The 21816-nt window shown below is 31.3% G+C and overlaps 1 protein-coding gene across 1 annotated transcript in view; it reads left to right on the top strand.

The window, feature by feature from the left end:
* Window positions 1-21816, top strand: part of mbc (dedicator of cytokinesis protein myoblast city) — a 220438-nt gene that overhangs the window by 14134 nt on the left and 184488 nt on the right. Inside the window, exons 2-4 of the mRNA XM_075376562.1 lie at window positions 8752-8932; window positions 15974-16070; window positions 18506-18651. Coding sequence (XP_075232677.1) covers window positions 8752-8932; window positions 15974-16070; window positions 18506-18651 — 424 coding nt within the window. The remainder of the gene's footprint in view (window positions 1-8751; window positions 8933-15973; window positions 16071-18505; window positions 18652-21816) is intronic.

Raw genomic sequence — 21816 nt, 5'->3', positions numbered from 1 at the left:
TTTTCTACAATTTAGTAAATAAGCACCGGTAAGGGCAGCCTGTTATTTTTCATTCTCTCTTTTCTACTCGCAAGAGTCAACCTCTCTTTATGTTCTGATTGATGATGCTATTATTTACAACTGTTACATGCTACTCATTTCTGATATCTTCATTCCTAAATTTATGTAATCGTGTTATGTTTATTATTCTTTTGAAAAAACTCATCTTAACCATCGGGATATTCATTGACATAATGAAGTAACACTATATAATTTTGTAAAAATGTCATACTGGTGTCAGTGCCTCACATTCTAAATTTCTGAAAATTGTGTTACAAATGCATTAAAATCTTATTGATTTTTTTTTTTTTTTTTAAATTTTGTGTATACTATTTTTGTTCTAACAGTCGCTGTCTGAAAATGCAATGATTTTTGTTTTTTACCGAAGCTTGTCCTCAGATTCATGCCCAACAGAATCATATCAGCAAAAAAAAAGAGGAATTAATGAAACTAATTATTAACCTTTAGCACCAAGAAGCTGCTATATCCTTTCTATTGGAAAAGTCCTTTCATCACAAAATGAGGAAATTAAGACTAAAATAAAAAGAATCAATAATAAACTGCAGCTTTGTCTAACCTCTCAATTTAATTTTACATAGTATTTTGTGTCAACCATTTCCATGTTTGTTCCTCTGTACAAAGTCTTTACTGTATATGTTAATATGTTAGCTCTGCCTCCTCATCCTTGCCCACATCTTGGCCCTGACCAACTTGTCAGAGGCTTTCTCTAAGCCTACAAATACCAAGTGATTTTCTAACTCATATTCTCACTTCTTTCTTTGTCTTTGATTTAGTGTTACAAGTATGACTATTGATATTGGAATAACATTTTCAAAATCCACATTGTTCTTTGAAATTTAACAAATCCAATTCTTTTACACTTGGCTTGTTATAATTCTAGAATATATTTATATAATATTCTTAGCTCAGCAGATTAATGCTACAATAATTAGAGCAGTTATTTCAGTCCCCTTTTTTTAAAATATGAACAACAATGCAGTCTAACCATTATTGAAGGATTCTTCAGTTGCTCCAACAAAGGTTCAAAAGATAAAAGAGCTGGACTTTCATCCATTGACCATTTTTAAACAATTTTAATGGAAGCTCATCAGGTATTGAAGATTTCATATTCTTTATATCCTTGCAAACTGAATCAAGCTCTTCGATATCAAGTAAATCAGTACATACTCCCCTCCTTCCCAATATCATCATCATTTATTATTTATGAATTGTAGCTTATAAAATTCCAGCCACTCATCCTGTGTTACATTATTGAGAAAAAATTATTTTTCTCTTCTTTATTTAAAAGTTCAATGGTCACAGATTGTCTTGTATGGAAGCTACATTCTAGTTGATTGATAAAAATGCCCTAGTCTTCTTGATGAGCTCTTTTAACCACCCATTTAAGTAAAATTCTTTTTTTGTTTGTACTTTCACAATTTTGTATTATTCTGTTGTGAAAATTGTATGTATGCTGTCTTTTCCTTTTATAGCTGCAGTGACTTCATTCCATTTCCTCAAGTTTTTCTTTTAATCGCATTTCACTTTCTTTCCTAATGTGTATTGCAAAATTTGTTTAATATTAAACCATCTAGTGGCCACATCCTCCTTATCAGAACTGAAATAAAATCTCTAAACAACTCAATATAATCTAATTTATGAGTTCAAACTGGAGTTGCTCATAAAATTCATTAGAATCTTCATTTTTATTTACTTCAGGTGAATTCACTCTTCAAGGTAAAACTCTTCAAAAGATAATTATCCTCCTTCCACCAGAAGTCGAACAAGCATCAACTTCTCATTAATAAAAAAATAGCTATAAATTCAATCCGTGAGATGTTTTGAGACCAGTATTGTAATACTTGCCCCCTCTGATTTTTTCCTGGGTGAAAAACGCTTCCGTGTTATCATTGCCCGGACATAATATATATTTTGTAATAAAGATATATGACATTATATACTGCAATTTAAACAATAAAATTACAGTCTACTTTACAGCAATAGGTATAAATAGCTTGTAAGTATGGTATATGTACAAGTTATTGGTACCACACCACACCTACTGGTGTGTGCTTGTAGAACACTACAGTAATTCAAATACTTGAATACAAACGGACAGCCCTAAGAAACCATAAAACATAAGATAACATTTCATTATCCCCTAGAATAGTTCACATGTTAGTCCTTAGTAAGAGAAAAAGAAAGGAGTGTTGTACACGTCATTTTTGAAGCTGGAACCATAGGGTGGTTCCAACCTCTGGAACCACCCTGTGGGGTGGTTTGTTAGTATTACTTCAGAGAAGGAATGAGGATTATTTGTATGAATGTAAATGAAGTGTAGTCTTACACAGTCTCGGGTTGACCATCCCTAAGATGTATGGTTAATTGAAACCCAACTACCAAAGAAACCGATATCTAGATTGTGGTGGATACCTTTGTTCTTTGGTGGTTGGGTTTTAATTAACCACAAGAAATGGTCAACCTGAGATTGTACAAGACTACACTTCATTTACATTTATAAATATTATACTCATTCATCCTCTGAAGTAATCCCTTATGGTGTTTCTAGAGGCTAAATAGAGAAAAAAAGAGTACACTTCATTAATCACCTGTAAGGCATTCATGGAATCTGAGCAAAGAAAACATGTCAAAATTTGTGGCTAATTATATGTAAGGCCTTATTGATGGCATGTAATTCCGCAATGAAAATAATGATTATGCTGGGAAGGCCAAACATGTGTGTTCTGTTGCCAACCACAAAAACACAACAAACAGAATTAACGTTTCCAGAGCCATCTGTACAAACTATAGCATCTGCATTCACTCTATTTATAATTCGTTTTGTAAGATAACCAGATTTGTGTTCTGTTTATGGTAGTGACAGAGATCAAAGCTGTAATTAACAAAAGTATGCCGCCAAGGGGGATAATAACATGGAACAACAGGAAGGACTGGAGGTGATTGTGTGTTTTGAGCTGAGAAAAGGCGGTGAGCTCTGCTGCTTAATGGAGCAATAGATCTCGGCTGTTGTTGGTGTCAAATCAGATGTTGGTTAGAGAACACCACATCAAAAGTTGGATGATTTTGTTGCGATTTAATATGAGCTACATAATTTGATTACTACTATCTGAAAGGGATGGCTCACCACTTTCCACCAGTAGACTTACCACAGGACTTGAATGAAATGCACCTGTAGCAGGATGGATGAATGAATGATGAACTGCATATAGCATTCTAAGAGGGGTAGATCAAGCAGATGAATAAGCCAATCAGCCATAGTCCAAGCAGGAATGGACTAGAGCTCGGTAGAAGCACAACATGTATACTCGATCAGCTGCCCATCAAGTATTGGATAAAACTCTCAGCATGTTTAACATTTTACCTTTAGCTCCTTTAAATTTGTTGCCCATATTAGTTGTTGGTCAAACCTCGATCCTTAAAATCTCACCCATGTGTATGCTTTAACTGATTCACCATGTAAAAACACTTGAGGGTCAGCATCATCCCTCAAGCATGAAAAGAAGATGCATTTCATTTTCTCAGAGAAAACGTAAACCCGGTCATTTTACACCACGTTTCAACAAGTTATAGTATTTTGGAGCAACAAATAAGAACACAATGGGTTTTTACACACAGTTTATTTTATTATTTATGGTTACAGCAAATAAAGTAGCACTTAGGATACTTCCCTGTGTGGTCTTCCGTTTTCTAGTGTAAAACTATCAGATATTGTCATTCTAACTGGAACTCAAAAGAACAGACTGCTGAGGAAACCCCTGATAAATGCAAGGAGATTTCCTTGCATACCCCATTCATGTAGTTTATTTAGTATTCCTCTCCACCAAGCCATGTCTTGTGCCTTTTGGAGATCAAAAAATACTGCAACCAGGCATTGGCAAAGTAGAAGAGTGCTTTGAATAACAGATTCCAGGACAACTACATGATCAATAGCTGATCTACATTGGCAGAAACCGCATTGTTGGGGGCAATTAGGGCATTTCTTTCGAGGTGCGACACTAAATGTGTAAATTGGTGTATTTTTTTTCTACATTATTTTCATGTTAAATGTATATATATAAAATATCTTTATAATTATATATTATTAATTATATAATTTGAAATAATTATTATATCAAGTTAATATATAGTACAGGTGTTTCTAAAATGGTGGGCTGGCTATTATACTTTTTCGGATTCTACTTGTAAAAGTAAACAAAAAATATCCTTAGCAAAAATGGCAATTTCTCCTTTGTTCTCCCCAGTTCGACATTTTGTATTTTAATATAAAAATTGATATCTCAATTTTGGTTAGAGGAATCACATTAATATTTGGTAAGCATCTTTGTAATAAAGTTTTAAAATTAGCAAAAAGTCAGAACTTAAATATTTTTTCAAATTACAAAATGGTGGCCATGTTTATCTTTCAGTCTACTATAGCTGCATAAATATAAGGTTTATCAAAATGTATGTTATTGCTAAAATATTAATCCTTTTATTTTTAACAGAATGACATTTTATTTTGTAAAATCAGTTAACAGATAGAAAATTGATGTAATTTTTTGTCTATTTTCATGTCCTCCATTTTACATTCAATTCGATTAAATACTGTTTTTATTTATTTTTAATTTTAGTATTGTAAATTATTATCAAATTAAGTAATAATTTTCTCACAATAATAGACATAATAATTAAAAAATAAAACAAACTACCTGTGATAACTTTACATTAATTGTTGTAGAACATAGGTATACTTCTTTTTTGTTAAATGAACAGTTTACAATTATTAAAAGTTATAAGAGGTGTTCAAAGTGTCTCCACCATTAGAAATTACACAAGTCTCCAGAGTTTTTCTGAGAAATTGTCTTAAATGTTTAAAAATTTCGAAAGTATTCCTAATTTCTTGAAATTCATTTTGGATCCTCAATGTTAAGTATTGGAATTGAATAAACAATATGTTTTATTGGCCCCACAGGTAGAAGTCAAGAGAAGTACAATTCGACAGCGGTTAATGTATGAAGGTGAATGTCACGCGGGACTCCATGATGGAGCTGAGCGGGAGTAGGCGTTTATTCTCCTCTCCCCGGTAGACCAGACCAGAGTCCGGGTTGAACCCGGACTCTGAACCCAGACGGTTAATGAACCCAGAGCTGGGTTCATTAAGAGAACTAGGTCTAAATTTTGTTGTTGCGATCAACACTTTTTTGTGGGAAGTTGTTGTTACATTAGCTCGAATTCAAGACATTCACGAAATTGGCTCATTAATAAGTAGAACTAGGCGCGGGGTTCGCACTTCTGTGTGTAGGCTCTTAGCTTAGTTCTTGAGGGCTACATAGTAGCATTAGGTGTCCAAGTCTTCTTCGGAAGGCGATTTAATGTGGCGGAATTACCGATGTAGATGTCCCTCGGGGCATCTGCATCAGTGGCATATCTCCCGAGGCCGGACTGAACATGTGGAATGTGATCAGTACGAGGGCAAGAAGATGATCTCCGTTAAAGCCACTACTGGCAAGGAATGGAGGGGGTGGTTTAGCGACCGGACATGCTTACAATGGCGGGATCTCCTCCCCTCAGGGAGGGAATTGAGAGTACTCAGAGGACTGAGTGATGTTGATATGGCCGTTTAAGTCATTCTGACCTACACCCTTAACAACTACTGAAAGAGCTGCTGCCCTCTTTCAGGAATCATTCCTTAGTCTGGCTCTCAACAGATACCTCTCCGATAAGGTTGTACCTTCGGTCCACCTACTCTGTATCACTGAGCACTCAAGCTCCCTCACCAACGGCAAGGTCTCATGATTCATAGAGGGAGATTGTAAAGGTAGGTCTTCTAAAAAATGTGGAAGATTTTTGATAGAATGAGCAATATAGTTTTCTCCATCTAAATGATTTGATAGAATAACAGGACCCAAAAGATAGTCATTAAAAATACGTGCCCATATTTTCAGGGAAAATCTTTATTGATGGCTACTTCGGAAGGTATCATGAAGATTCTCGTCGCTCCAGATATGTTGGTTGTGATAGTTTTGAACACCACTCCTGTTAAAAGAAATTTCATTTTTACATTGTTAACGTGATCAGCAGTAATAGTCACTGTATAAAATTATTCAAAAGTGAAAAATTAATATTGTTTTATTATTATGTAACATTAAATTTTATTTTAAGAAAATTATTACTTGATGAAGGAGAAGTTGCCATTTTTCTTAAGGATATTTGTTGTTAGTTTTACAAGTGAATCCGAAAACATATAGCCGGCCTTCCATTTTAGAAACGCTCTGTATATTATCTTTATATTTTATTTTGTTTGTAAGATCTTATTTTATGTGTTTGAATGATAGAATGAGATCAAATCTCTCTCATATCCGTGTATACTCCAACCTGATGTATGCAAACACTACATAATTGTAACTATGGTGTCTAGCATTATATAACATTGCATTGTTGGGAGAGAAATTTTCTAGGGAAAATCCTATAAGAAAATAAAGGTGAATAAAGGTGAAAAAATGGACAATAATAGATAAGGACAGACTGAATTATAAATAAAGCATAAAACTTTCATTCCCAGAAAGTTCATTAATCAATATCCATAGCAAGCCTTGGTTTATATATAATATCCATCAGATGTCACTAGTATCAGTAATATTAATACATTTCTTTATATGTATTTTTTATTGAAGTGAATATTAATTGAGATAACAATCCTTTAACAATAAGATCATAATAATTAACAACTCTGAAAAAAATTGAATTTCTTGGATAATCTTGGATACTCATATTTTCACAAACATTTGGACATAAAAGTACTTGCATTATCACTAAACACACTGGAGGATGGTACAAACAACAGTTCTTTAAGTCAATCTATGTTTTTAGTGGATTATTTTATTTACTATAAAAAATATTATGATTTTATTATGTTAATGTTTTGTTGTACAATATTATTTCTTTGATTAGTGTCTGTCCAATGTTGCAGTGATTTCCAAGTAGTCATAAATGTTTATGGTAGTTTACTATATCATGTAAGGTCACCATTAAACAACTGTATACTTGCTTCAATTTTGATGAAACTTGATAAAAATACTGCTGAACCTTTCATAATCACTTATTACTGGGTTATCAGATCCTTTGATACATATGCAACAATTATGTTTAAATTTTTAACAGAAATAATTGGAGATACATTGCAAAACTGGATGGTGGTCATGATTGACTCATACTGAAGAAAATACAAAATTGATTGCTCATTTTGTCATAAAAATTCTTAAAAATTGATGTAGATTGCATCGTTTGAACTAAAATATCCTGAAGAATCATGCTTAAAATTTTGAAGGCTTTTAAATCTTAAACATCATTCTTCTCTACTTCACTCCATTTATGACAATGATTACAATAGACAGTAGATTTCTGAGAGTTACTTGAAATCCATAATCAAACAGATCCAAACTTTTGACAATTTGTTTTGTTGACCGATGTTTTGAAAGTATTGATATGTTAACCATTATAGTTGTGTCTGGTAGACCTTAATATTTATGAAGCAGTGCAAGTGAAGCTCAATATGCCTGATATTTTATGTGGATAAATTTCAAGAATTAAATTTATAAGAGCTGTTGTTTTTTTAGGAAACCGCAACAGGACTGTTTAGAGATCTACAAATAATGTCACTGGAACTAAAAAAAAATTCAATAATGAAATTTAATTGCTTTTTTGGCAATAAGCTTGTTAAAGAAAAATCGCTTTTTGAAAAGAAATTTCTCATTTGAAAATTTTAAATGTTTCTTAATTTGAATCAGATGTAAAATTAATTATATTAAAGTATCTATTGATGAGAAATCAATTTCAGTAATCAGAAAACCATAGAGGACACAATCTTGTTCATCAACCATCTCTTTTTCTCTTGTGTGCCATGTCTAAGGTCATAATTAATTAAATCATTCTAATGCCAAATGAAAAGGACTGTACTTGTATTTATAAATTTCATTGGATAATGCAGCTTGGATTTTCCTGTGCTTTTTGCCATGTAGGATTTAAATCCCAGTAAATGCTAAGCTATAAGTCTTTATTACTTTGTTCCTATCACTGTAAATTATTCTGGTGTGTGTAACAGTAACTAAAATAGCTACTACTTCCTTTTTGAATAATTTTTCAATCATAATAAATATAAATATAAAAAATTATTAAATAAACAAGTTATTAGTATCAAAATATTGTTTTGTTAAAAAAGAAAAACAGATTATCTCATAAAAACTGATACATACATAAAAGATGGGAAAGGGAGGAAAAAGGGTGGTTGTGGGATCTAGAAAGAGAAATTTTTAGTTCATAGCAGAACAATTTTTAAAGACTAGAGGATAGAAATATTAAAAAACTTAGCCATGTTCAAACTGAAAAAATAGAGGAAAGAAAATTGAATGATAAAAATTACCCACTATTTCTTTTTTTTTTTACTAGAGAATTCCTCCATACATTCTAAGTATGCACCATATTCTTTTTCTTGAAATTTGTGTACATGAGTTGAAATGTAGAATTCATTATTTGAAATCATTTTCTTTTAATTTGTAGAATATTTATTTTTGTAAGTGAGAATGGTACATGAAGATGTGAATATCAGTTGTACATTTTTTTTGCTTATGTGTATGGATTTATTTTAAAGTGAATTCTACATTAAAAATTTGATTTTTCTGTTATTTTTTATCCTTCTGTTGTTATTCTTTTCAGCTATCCATAATTTTAATCAGGAAGGACAATGCAGAATTCATTTGACTGTTGGAGATTGTGTGCAAATACTGAGAGAGAATGGGGATTGGTACTTTGGATTTTCGTTAAAGAATCGCTCTCAGTGTGGCATTTTTCCAAAATGTTATATTCATATCTTGGAGAGTGTTATTGACAAATCAGGGTCAGTATTTCTTAGTCCTGTGTTATTCTGTGAATTTTACCTATTATTTGTATCTGTTTTTATATCCAATTTTTTAATTTTTGTGTTTTAACTTTTTTTTTTATTAGACATTTTATTAAGTTGTCAAAGAATTAAAGGTATTAATTACATTTTTAGTCATTTTATTCGTAAATTAATTCAAAAGTATTTGTGGTAATTTCACAAATACATTATTAGTGTTCGTGTTCATGTATTTTTAATTCTTTCTTGCCTAAAATTTGATGGTATTAATTTTTGTAAGTTACCATGTAATATTATTTGTAGTAAATTTTATTATTTTACAACATTACAAAATTTATAACAATAATTTATTGTTATACTCTGAAAAACATGACCTTCCATTTTTGCTTAAATGTGTGTTTTATATGTAAAAGAGTAAAATTTGACTGACAAGGCATTTGATTTTTTGCTGCTCATGGACATTTCCAGAACCTTGTTCCAAAAAAATCAATATGCTACCATTTAATCTCTTGCTGGCCCCTGACAATATTATGTTCTTCAGTTTTGTTAACAGTTTTTGGTTTAAATACTTGGATGGTCTATGCATATGTAGTAAGTCTAGTCTAGATATTATATGATGCATTATATTAGTTTGACTGATAATAGATTAGATGTCCAAATAAATTAAATATAACTACCACAATATTATTTTCCTATTGAAAGTGTATAGTTTTAAAGCATGTATAGTTTTAGTTTATCTCTTGTACCTTGTATGCATATCTATTTTGTTTTTTTTAGAACTTCAGTAATTTACATACTTTTATTTGGTAGAATAATGCATAAGTTTAATTAAAAACTTAAAATATCACCTTAACGTAGGTGAAAATAACAATGCTTTAGTAACACTGTTGAAGACTCCTCTGTGCATCATAAGACTTGCTCCGTGAAGATAATTTTGATGAATTTATTTGAAATTCATTTATTCCGTAAGAGAGTACAGTACTACTGGGTCGTATCTATCAAACATTTGTTGAAAACTAGCACCTTTAGTATTCTTAAGAAGATTGTTTTTTATCGTATCATGAAAAATAGATATTCAAATTCATTCAAATTACCTTATTTACTCATTGTCAGTTGTCCATCACATAATTATTGTAGGATAAAAGTGGATAAAAATGTACAATCTTGGATGAAGGAAAATTGATTCAGAAGAGACTATAGATTATTACAAATCACATGGATTAACCTATTAAGTAGGATATGTCTGGAGGTATTTTTTTGCATAATGTAAGTGTACTATTTTTTAATATCTCCCTTATCATTAAAAATACAAATTCAGATATTACAGACTTTTTTATTAGTTGAAAGTTATTTGGAATTTTTTAAATGAACTAACTTTTTTTAAATTAATTCTGATGTGTTCTTTAAAGGCATTGTAACTTTTGCCATGCTTTGGCAGGTTTAATAGCATTGCTGAATCGATACATCAGTATGCATTGTAAATCCAATGAGATTTCCCACCTTGCTTCCCGACATGGTGTCTTTTCCCAATTTTGTTTTCTTTCCTTTTCTATTAATTTTTATCAATATTACCATATCATGGATTGTTTAGGTGCAAAATGAATTACTTTTAGATATTAGGATTTTTAGGAATTAGGAAATTATTTTAGATATAAGGATAAAATCAAAACCTAAACCGACAACGATTGTTAACGTCTATATGCCTACAAGCGCCCATGATGATGATGAGGTAGAGTGTGTATACGAAGAGATTGATGAAGCAATTAAACATGTAAAAGGAGATGAAAATTTAATAATAGTTGGAGATTGACATGCAAGCATTGGAAAAGACAAGGAAGGAAATATAGTGGGTGAATACGGGCTGGGCAAAAGGAATGAAAGAGGGGACCGACTTATAGAGTTTTGCACGAAGTATAATTTAGTAATTGCCAACACCCAATTTAAAGATCATAATAGAAGAATATACACTTGGAAAAAGCTAGGCGATACTGCAAGGTATCAGATAGATTATATCATGGTTAAGCAAAGATTTAGAAATCAACTCGTTGACTGCAAAACTTACCCTGGAGCAGACATTGATAGCGACCATAATTTGGTGATAATGAAATGTAGATTGGGGTTTAAAAACCTGAAGAAAAGGTGTCAGATGAATCGGTGGAATTTAGAGAAGCTTGAGGAAGAGGAGATAAAGAAGATTTTTGAGGAGGACATCGCAAGAGGTCTGAGTAAAAAAGATAAGGTAGTAAATGTAGAAAAAGAATGGGAGAATGTTAAAAAGGAAATTCTTAAATCAGCAGAAGCAAACTTAAGCGGAATAAAGAGAACTGGTAGAAAACCTTGGGTTTCAGACGATATATTGCAGCTGATGGATGAACGTAGAAAATATAAGAATGCTAGTGATGAAGAAAGTAAAAGGAACTATTGGCAATTAAGAAATGCTATAAACAGGAAGTGCAAACTGGCGAAAGAAGAGTGGATTAAAGAAAAGTGTTCCGAAGTGGAAAGAGAAATGAACATTGGTAAATTAGACGGAGCATACAGGAAAGTAAAGGAAAATTTTGGGGTACATAAATTAAAATCTAATAATGTGTTAAACAAAGATGGTACACCAATATATAATACGAAAGGTAAAGTCGATAGATGGGTGGAATATATTGAAGAGTTATACGGAGGAAATGAATTAGAAAATGGTGTTATAGAGGAGGAAGAGGAAGTTGAGGAGGATGAAATGGGAGAAACAATACTGAGATCTGAATTTAAGAGAGCATTAAAAGATTTAAATGGCACAAAGGCTCCTGGAATAGACGGAATACCTGTAGAATTACTGCACAGTGCAGGTGAGGAAGCGATTGATAGATTATACAAACTGGTGTGTAATATTTATGAAAAAGGGGAATTTCCGTCAGACTTAAAAAAAAAAGTCTTATAGTCATGATACCAAAGAAAGCAGGGGCAGATAAATGTGAAGAATACAGAACAATTAGTTTAACTAGTCATGCATCAAAAATCTTAACTAGAATTCTATACAGAAGAATTGAGAGGAGAGTGGAAGAAGTGTTAGGAAAAGACCAATTTGGTTTCAGGAAAAGTATAGGGACAAGGGAAGCAATTTTAGGCCTCAGATTAATAGTAGAAGGAAGATTAAAGAAAAACAAACCAACATACTTGGCGTTTGTAGACCTAGAAAAGGCATTCGATAACGTAGACTGGAATGAAATGTTCAGCATTTTAAAAAAATTAGGGTACAAATACAGAGATAGAAGAACAATTGCTAACATGTACAGGAACCAAACAGCAACAGTAACAATTGAAGAACATAAGAAAGGGAGTCCGACAAGGATGTTCCCTATCTCCGTTACTTTTTAATCTTTACATGGAACTAGCAGTTAATGATGTTAAAGAACAATTTAGATTCGGAGTAACAGTACAAGGTGAAATGATAAAGATGCTACGATTTGCTGATGATATAGTAATTCTAGCCGAGAGTAAAAAGGATTTAGAAGAAACAATGAATGGCATAGATGAAGTCCTACGCAAGAACTATCGCATGAAAATAAACAAGAACAAAACAAAAGTAATGAAATGTAGTAGAAATAACAAAGATGGACCACTGAATGTGAAAATAGGAGGAGAAAAGATTATGGAGGTAGAAGAATTTTGTTATTTGGGAGGTAGAATTACTAAAGATGGACGAAGCAGGAGCGATATAAAATGCCGAATAGCACAAGCTAAATGAGCCTTCAGTAAGAAATATAATTTGTTTACATCAAAAATTAATTTAAATGTCAGGAAAAGATTTTTGAAAGTGTATGTTTGGAGTGTCGCTTTATATGGAAGTGAATCTTGGACAATCGGATTATCTGAGAAGAAAAGATTAGAATCTTTTGAAATGTGGTGCTATAGGAGAATGTTAAAACCAGATGGGTGGATAAAGTGACAAATGAAGAGGTATTGCGGCAAATAGATGAAGAAAGAAGCATTTGGAAAAATATAGTTAAAAGAAGAGACAGACTTATAGGCCACATACTAAGGCATCTCCTTTATGAATCATGAGACCTTGCCGTTGGTGAGGGGGCTTGAGTGCTCAGGGATACAGAGTAGCTGGACCGAAGGTGCAACCATATCGGAGAGGTATCTGTTGAGAGCCAGACTAAGGAATGATTCCTGAAAGAAGGCAGCAGCTCTTTCAGTAGTTGTTAGGGGCGTGAGTCAGGACGACTTAAACGGCCGTATCAACATCACTCAGTCCTCTGAGTACTGCGCAGCTGAAAGCAATGGAAAACTACAGCTGCTTTTTTTCCAAGAAAATGTGGCTCTCTGCATTTTCACATAACAATAATGGAGGCGCCTTCCTTGGTAAAATATTCCGGAGGTAAAATAGTCCCCCGTTCGGATCTCCGGGTGGGGACTACTAAGGAAGGGGTCACCAGAAAATAAAAAAATAACATTCTACGAGTCGGAGCGTGGAATGTTAGAAGCTTAAAAAAGGTTGGTAGGCTAGAAAATTTAAAAAGGGAAATGGATAGGGTGAGTGTGGATATAGTAGGAATTAGTGAGGTTCGGTGGGAAGAGGAAGGCGACTTTTGGTCAGGTGATTTTAGAGTAATTAACTCAGCGTCAAATAATGGGCAGGCAGGAGTAGGTATCGTGATGAACAAGAAGATAGGGAGGAGAGTGGAGTATTTCAAAACGCATAGCGATAGAATCATTGTAATAAGGATAAAATCAAAACCTAAACCGACAACGATTGTTAACGTTTATATGCCTACAAGCGCCCATGATGATGATGAGGTAGAGTGTGTATACGAAGAGATTGATGAAGCAATTAAACACGTAAAAGGAGATGAAAATTTAATAATAGTTGGAGATTGGAATGCAAGCATTGGAAAAGGCAAGGAAGGAAATATAGTGGGTGAATACGGGCTGGGCAGAAGGAATGAAAGAGGGGACCGACTTATAGAGTTTTGCACGAAGTATAATTTAGTAATTGCCAACACCCAATTTAAAAATCATAATAGGAGAATATACACTTGGAAAAAGCCAGGCGATACTGCAAGGTATCAGATAGATTATATCATGGTTAAGCAAAGATTTAGAAATCAACTCGTTGACTGCAAAACTTACCCTGGAGCAGACATTGATAGCGACCATAATTTGGTAATAATGAAATGTAGATTGGGGTTTAAAAACCTGAAGAAAAGTTGTCAGATGAATCGGTGGAATTTAGAGAAGCTTGAGGAAGAGGAGGTAAAGAAGATTTTTGAGGAGGACATCGCAAGAGGTCTGAGTAAAAAAGATAAGGTAGAAAATGTAGAAGAAGAATGGGAGAATGTTAAAAAGGAAATTCTCAAATCAGCAGAAGCAAACTTAGGCGGAATAAAGAGAACTGGTAGAAAACCTTGGGTTTCAGACGATATATTGCAGCTGATGGATGAACGTAGAAAATATAAGAATGCTAATGATGAAGAAAGTAAATTAAATTTACTTATTTAGGCCTCAGATTAATAGTAGAAGGAAGATTAAAGAAAAACAAACCAACATACTTGGCGTTTATAGACCTAGAAAAGGCTTTCGATAACGTAGATTGGAATAAAATGTTCAGCATTTTAAAAAAATTAGGGTTCAAATACAGAGATAGAAGAACAATTGCTAACATGTACAGGAACCAAACAGCAACAATAACAATTGAAGAACATAAGAAAGAAGCCCTAATAAGAAAGGGAGTCCGACAAGGATGTTCCCTATCTCCGTTACTTTTTAATCTTTACATGGAACTAGCAGTTAATGATGTTAAAGAACAATTTAGATTCGGAGTAACAGTACAAGGTGAAAAGATAAAGATGCTACGATTTGCTGATGATATAGTAATTCTAGCCGAGAGTAAAAAGGATTTAGAAGAAACAATGAACGGCATAGATGAAGTCCTACGCAAGAACTATCGCATGAAAATAAACAAGAACAAAACAAAAGTAATGAAATGTAGTAGAAATAACAAAGATGGACCACTGAATGTGAAAATAGGAGGAGAAAAGATTATGGAGGTAGAAGAATTTTGTTATTTGGGAAGTAAAATTACTAAAGATGGACGAAGCAGGAGCGATATAAAATGCCGAATAGCACAAGCTAAACGAGCCTTCAGTAAGAAATATAATTTGTTTACATCAAAAATTAATTTAAATCTCAGGAAAAGATTTTTGAAAGTGTATGTTTGGAGTGTCGCTTTATATGGAAGTGAAACTTGGACAATCGGAGTATCTGAGAAGAAAAGATTAGAAGCTTTTGAAATGTGGTGCTATAGGAGAATGTTAAAAATCAGATGGGTGGATAAAGTGACAAATGAAGAGGTATTGCAGCAAATAGATGAAGAAAGAAGCATTTGGAAAAATATAGTTAAAAGAAGAGACAGACTTATAGGCCACATACTACGGCATCCTGGAATAGTCGCTTTAATATTGGAAGGACAGGTAGAAGGGAAAAATTGTGTAGGTAGGCCACGTTTGGAGTATGTAAAACAAATTGTTGGGGATGTAGGATGTAGAGGGTATACTGAAATGAAACGACTAGCACTAGATAGGGAATCTTGGAGAGCTGCATCAAACCAGTCAAATGACTGAAGACAAAAAAAAAAAAAAAAAAAAAAAAAACTAAGGCATCCTGGAATAGTCACTTTAATATTGGAAGGACAGGTAGAAGGGACAAATTGTGTAGGCAGGCCACGTTTGGAATATGTAAAACAAATTGTTAGGGATGTAGGATGTAGAGGGTGTACTGAAATGAAACGACTAGCACTAGATAGGGAATCTTGGAGAGCTGCATCAAACCAGTCAAATGACTCAAGACAAAAAAAAAAAATAGATATTTTATGTTTGTCTTTCAGATCACTTGAGAATAAACTGCAAATCAGTAGGAATAAATCCTACTAAATTCAACAGTTTTGGTAAAATCTACTCATTGATGTGATCTAAAATATTATTAATTATAATCTGCTCATTTTTTTTTTTTTTAATATAGTAATAACTTCTAGTTTTTCTTAATTTACAGTCCAACAGAGGTATTAACGTTAAAGCAGCCTCAGATAGTTCAAGAGTTAACATCTGTTTTAAGAGAATGGGGAGTTCTATGGAAACATCTCTATGTGGTAAGTGATGCAGTAAATTCACTCCTAATTAAGTTCACTTTTATCTATGAATTTACTTCTTTTTTTAATTACTTAAGTGAAGAAAATGGCTACAATATTTATAAAATCCTATATCCTTGACAGTAATTTCTGGGAGCTTCTTCACTCTTTTTGTCAGTTTTTGTATTGTCTTTTATGGTTGTTGCTTCTTAATTAATAAAAAGTATCTGATATAATAGTTTTATAAGCTGTTGTGTATTAGTGGGTCATTACCTAAATCAACATTTGTGTCTTAAAGTATTTTTAGTCATCTGGGGATTTTATTAAATGTAAAAGGTTATTCTCATCAAAAATTTCCTTACTATTATTTTTTTTAGTTTCACATCTGCAGGTTAATTTAGGTAATTCCATAAATCTATAATAGCCACTGTGTCTAATCAATTGCACAGCCTTCTGATAGAACATAAATAAAACAATTTGCCATAAACACCGATAGTTAGTGACTTGTCACTTTGATGCAATTCCTGATGATTGCTAGATTACATAATTTAATATTTTCATAAGACTAACACTTTTACAACTACTTAGAATAGAAATCAGGTTTTTTTTATTTTAAAATGATGTTTTACGCACTTCAAAATGTTTATTTGATAGTTGATTATTTTACTGCTTTTGTAAGATTTAGAAGAAAATGGAAGATGATGTATTAATAAAAATTTGAGATCCCATTCTTACAGTGCCTTAAAAAAATTATGTGATTGTTATTTTTTTAAGTACAAACTAATGCCACACTAATTCACCTCATAGGTTCTGATTGTGCCTATATTACTAGTATGTATTTCTCCAGGTAGACATTTGCTTTTAATTTACTCCATAAAGTGTTTACTTTTAGCCTATGTACAAGTAGAATACATTCTACATTTGTCGCATAAATACTTTTAAAAAAGGCCATGAGAGATGAAATATCATTGTTACTTTAATGCTGGTAATGACATTTAATGTTAGTTTTGGCTATTTCATAAATGAAATTATCTAACTGGCCATTGACGAAATTAAAATTTTTATAAAATTTGTAAATTTGGTTCAGGATGTGTTCTAATTTTGAAAAGCACATAAAATATTTTATTATTTGATGAATATGGTTCTTTTTAATTTTTTTTTTCAAAAAATTTATCAGTAGTAGTAAGCTTCATTTTCAGTGTTAAGATTCAATGAAGTCAAGCTACTTGTTTACTTGTACTATTATCCCACTTTTCATAGTTGTGCAACAAATATTGATTGTTCTTCTAAGATACTGGCTAAAATTTGGCAGCCATTCCCTATACCTAAGACCATCTACAAAAAAGTAAATATGCATCTATTTCATACATAGTTTGTGTAAAGATCCAGTTTTAAGTGGATGTGTGAGAAATGCACTTCGATCTTGTAAATGCTTCAAGAAATGAAGCATTTTTATTATTAAAATTAAAATAAATTTTATATAAATATATATATTTATATCCAACATTTATTGAAAGGCAATATATATATATATATTTATTTATTTATATGGTGTAAATAATGATTAAATATTTTCAGCAAAAGTATTATTTATTTTTTTTTTTATAGAAAACATGTTACATTATAGTATAGAAACATATACAATAACATATATAGTATACCATAGAAATTGGAAATAACATATCTTATGATCATTTGTAAGTTTGTCCTTTTATTTTACTGTAATTTCATAACACAGAGTGGTAAGTAAACAAACAACTGTTTTGTTTTAACAAACAATATAATTAAGAAATGTAATTATAAAAAGTTATTTATCATTTCCGTACTAAAAGTTGGTTAATAACAAATGGTTTTTATACCATCCTCATATAAATGAGGAGGATGATGCACATGGACTAATATGGTGGCTAGAATTTTGATTCTAGATTATTTGTATTCTTCCAAAGTGTGTCAGTTCACTCAGTATAAAATATTCTATAAGATTTTTCTTCATTAGGTTTTTATTTAATCCTGAATATTTATAGCAATTAAAAAAAGTTACAGTTTAAAATATACCTGCTATGTACTTTCCAATCCAAAATTGAATCATGAAACAGAAACTTCATAGTGACAAAGTTATAGTGTGCTTTTTTGTAGATAAAAAAGAACTGTTAGCTTTGCTAGGAGCAAACTTGAATCTCTTTACAAAAAAGTGTATAAATTTCAGCCAGAATAACTATGTCAAGTGTATTAAGATATGTTTAACTTCTCTAATACTAGCCAATCTATAATTTAATTATAAACCTGACTTAACTTTATTCAGTACATTCTATTACAGTTGAGTGAATAAAGCAAACAGTAAAACACAAGACCCTTTTATAATTCTTTTTTCATTTTATTTAACCACATATCTCTTTTTTATTTTCTACATTTTCATGTTCTCTATTTTGTTTGCGTTTTCTTTTTTTCTGTTACAGACACATAGTGAACATTTCAAAACGTTAGAATATAAAATGTATGAACTGGTTGGATTTAGAAGCAAAATCATTTCGGGAACATTACCTGTTGATGAACTAAAAGAAATTAAAAGATCAGCTACATCAAAAATCGACACAGGAAATAAGTAAATCTTTCTTATTGAATGTATTGTTAAAAGTGTTAATAGAAATATGTCATTGTTTAATGAAGCACATAAAATATACTCACTCAAGACAACATACATATCATTTCATGTGCAACATGTGACTTCACAACTTTTAACAAAGTTGGCTGGAATATAACTCATAAGATTAGATTTTAATTACTTAAACTTACTTTATTCTACTACTTTTTACAAATATCATTTGTATTTTTTCTTATACACTTTTTGCGTATCCTCTGTTTTTATATTAATAAAAGTCTTTATTAAGAGAGTATCTTACAAATCATCACTGATCTTGTTTTGTTTAATCTGGCATTTTTTTTGGAAAATCATATATAAAACAAATATTTCTGTACATATTAACTTTGATGGGTTGATGAATTTTAGAAAAAGATCAATGTTATTCCTTTTTCATTGCAAAGTATTTCTTGCATTGTTAATTATTTATACTTCAAAACAAAATGTTACTTTTTTCACTATATATGGCATTTCTTTGTTTCTGAATATGAAAAATAGCATATGAGTGAATAGAACAAGCATTATATTAATACTTGTTTACGTTTTAACCTGGGAAAACATTTATATAAATAAAGGTTTGTGAATTTTCGTTGTTGGTTTCCCCTTGTTCATTTAATTCCCTTCAAAACTGCTTGTTTAGGAATAAAAATGTATAAATTACCCCATTCTCTGACTTGTTTATTTCTGAGATTCATATGTGGGAAAACATTCATGTCATCTGGGAGAATAATTTGTTATAGATAATTCTATCAGTGAGTCATATTCATTAGCTGAACTGAAATTATATTAGTTTGTAAATATTATTATATATATATATATATATATATATATATATATATATATAAAATTTGTTTGTTTTTTTTTTTAATTATGAACCTACTGAGTTATTAACACATTTCATAGGTTAAGTAAAACAATATAAAAAATATTTCCCATAAAAATTAGTTGCAAAAAAATAAACATTTGGTAATCATTAAAAACATTACAAAATTTGCCAACAACCATCTTATTTTTCATTTACATCATGGGATAGTTTGTTTCATTTTGTGAATCAGACAGACTATCATCAAGCACTTCAATTGCATAACCCATATTATATTATCATGTTCTACACATAATTGAACATTTAAAATGAGGAATGTTGAATAAAAATCCGAACTTGTACCATAAAAACTTTATTAATGTGTTTACAAATCTATATAGGCTTATACACTTCAAAATAACTCCTTTGCTAATAATAAACCACTTGCAACATTTCTTCCATGTTTGGGAATGATGTGGCAGCCATTGTTTCATATTTTCCTCAATCTCATTTATGTTTGAAAATGATATCCTTTCAAGATTACCTGGTTACCTTCAATTTAGTAAACAAGAAAAAGTATGCTGGAGCTAAATTTAAAGAGTAGAAAGGGTGAGGCACACCAGTTCAAACCGTGCCTTTGTTTTTTTGTTTTTTTTAGATAATGGCAAATAATAATGTCACACATCATGGTGCAACATCAAGCTCAATTTTTTCAAAGCTCAAGCATATTTCTGTGTACACTGTTCTTCATACACCAAACAAACTGCTACGTAGAATTCCTTGTTTACTATCTGACCATGTAGAAAAAAATTCATAATGGATCAAGCGTTTCTAGTAAAAAAAACACACCATCATCATCTTTGTGTTTGACTGATTTATGCAGATTTTTTTTTGTTGGGTAATCATTTTCCCACCCTCATCTCCTGTTATAATGTTTTCCAAAAGATTTTAATCAACATTGGCATAGCATGGTTAAGAAGGTCTTGAGTGATGTTAGCACGATACTCATTTCCTCAACAATCTCAGATAGTTAAGATGCAACACTTATTAACCATAGTACGAACTGCATCAATATTATCATTGTTTGTTGATGGAAGGTCATCTAGACATGGGATCTTCATCAGTTGATATTTTTTCTTTTTTTTTTATGTAGAATTTCCTCAGTGTATTTATTGATGATGATTATTTCACAATGAAAATGGCAATTTTCATTGCCATTGTTATTTTTATAAGTACTATTTTTGTAAAAAGATTTCATTATTGTATTTTCCATCTTATGTCCTAATTTCAAAAACTTTGGCAACCCTTTTGTGATAATGGGAGAAATAATAGACTCACTCAGATACTGAGCAATTTATTTAAACTATTCTAGATGGTATGATAAATTTCACCAAATATGCTCTTTGTAATCCTTCAAAAATGATTTTCTTAAGGGATAAGATTATTCTTAATCTCCATATTAATGAAAAGTGACTTGTCATTACTTCAAGGAGTTATTCTAGATTTTGCTCATATTTATGATGGGAGAGGACATAACCAGAATAATTTCTTAATTTGCGTTGAAAAATAATGTTTACATAAGCAAAATATTAGATAATTTTTTATCATATAGCATACTGAAATAAAACTTTTTGATAGTTTGTGTTTTATCTGTATATATGCTTTGATTGTTTGTATTATATACAAATATATACTAAGTGAGCTGAAGATTTGCCCCTGTCTTTTTCAACTGAATTGTCAGCCGGATTAGGCGAGTGGAGTTTGTTTTCTAACCAGATAACATCATCCAATTACTAATAACATGAGACATTTGAATATAAAATGCAAACACAACAGTCCTGTAATTTATATTGTAATCTAACCAAATGATATAATTCAATTACTAACATAACACATTTGTATTTAAAACGCAAACACATTAAGAATGTTGTTATAGTTTAATTGTGAAATGGTACCTGCGTAAAGTTAATTTGTTTATACTCATCTGTATTTTGGTTTTTCATTTGTTGAGTGCATTATTCTGCATGTATTATTTTTGTTGTTGTATTTTAATAATAGTGAATATTCATTTTATTGCATATTTTTAGTGTTCTCTGAACAATTATGGTAGATTTTATGTCAAAACATAAAGAGAGGGAAAACTTCCACAGTCGAGCTTGAGAAATTACATGGAATTTTAATCAGTTTATAGAAAGAAACGCCAAATAGTTCCAAGACAGATATTTCTGTGAAAAAGAGCATAAAGAGAACTGCTTCTGCATGTGGGGGTTTCGGCCAGTACTGTTAAAACTATTATAAAAGAAAAGAATGGGCTGTTGGAGGGTGAA

This window comes from Lycorma delicatula, chromosome 1, assembly GCF_047948215.1.
Source record: "Lycorma delicatula isolate Av1 chromosome 1, ASM4794821v1, whole genome shotgun sequence".
NCBI classification, from domain to species: domain Eukaryota; kingdom Metazoa; phylum Arthropoda; class Insecta; order Hemiptera; family Fulgoridae; genus Lycorma; species Lycorma delicatula.
The sequence above is the reverse complement of the archived record's forward strand: the minus strand, read 5'-3'. Positions and strand labels throughout refer to the sequence as shown.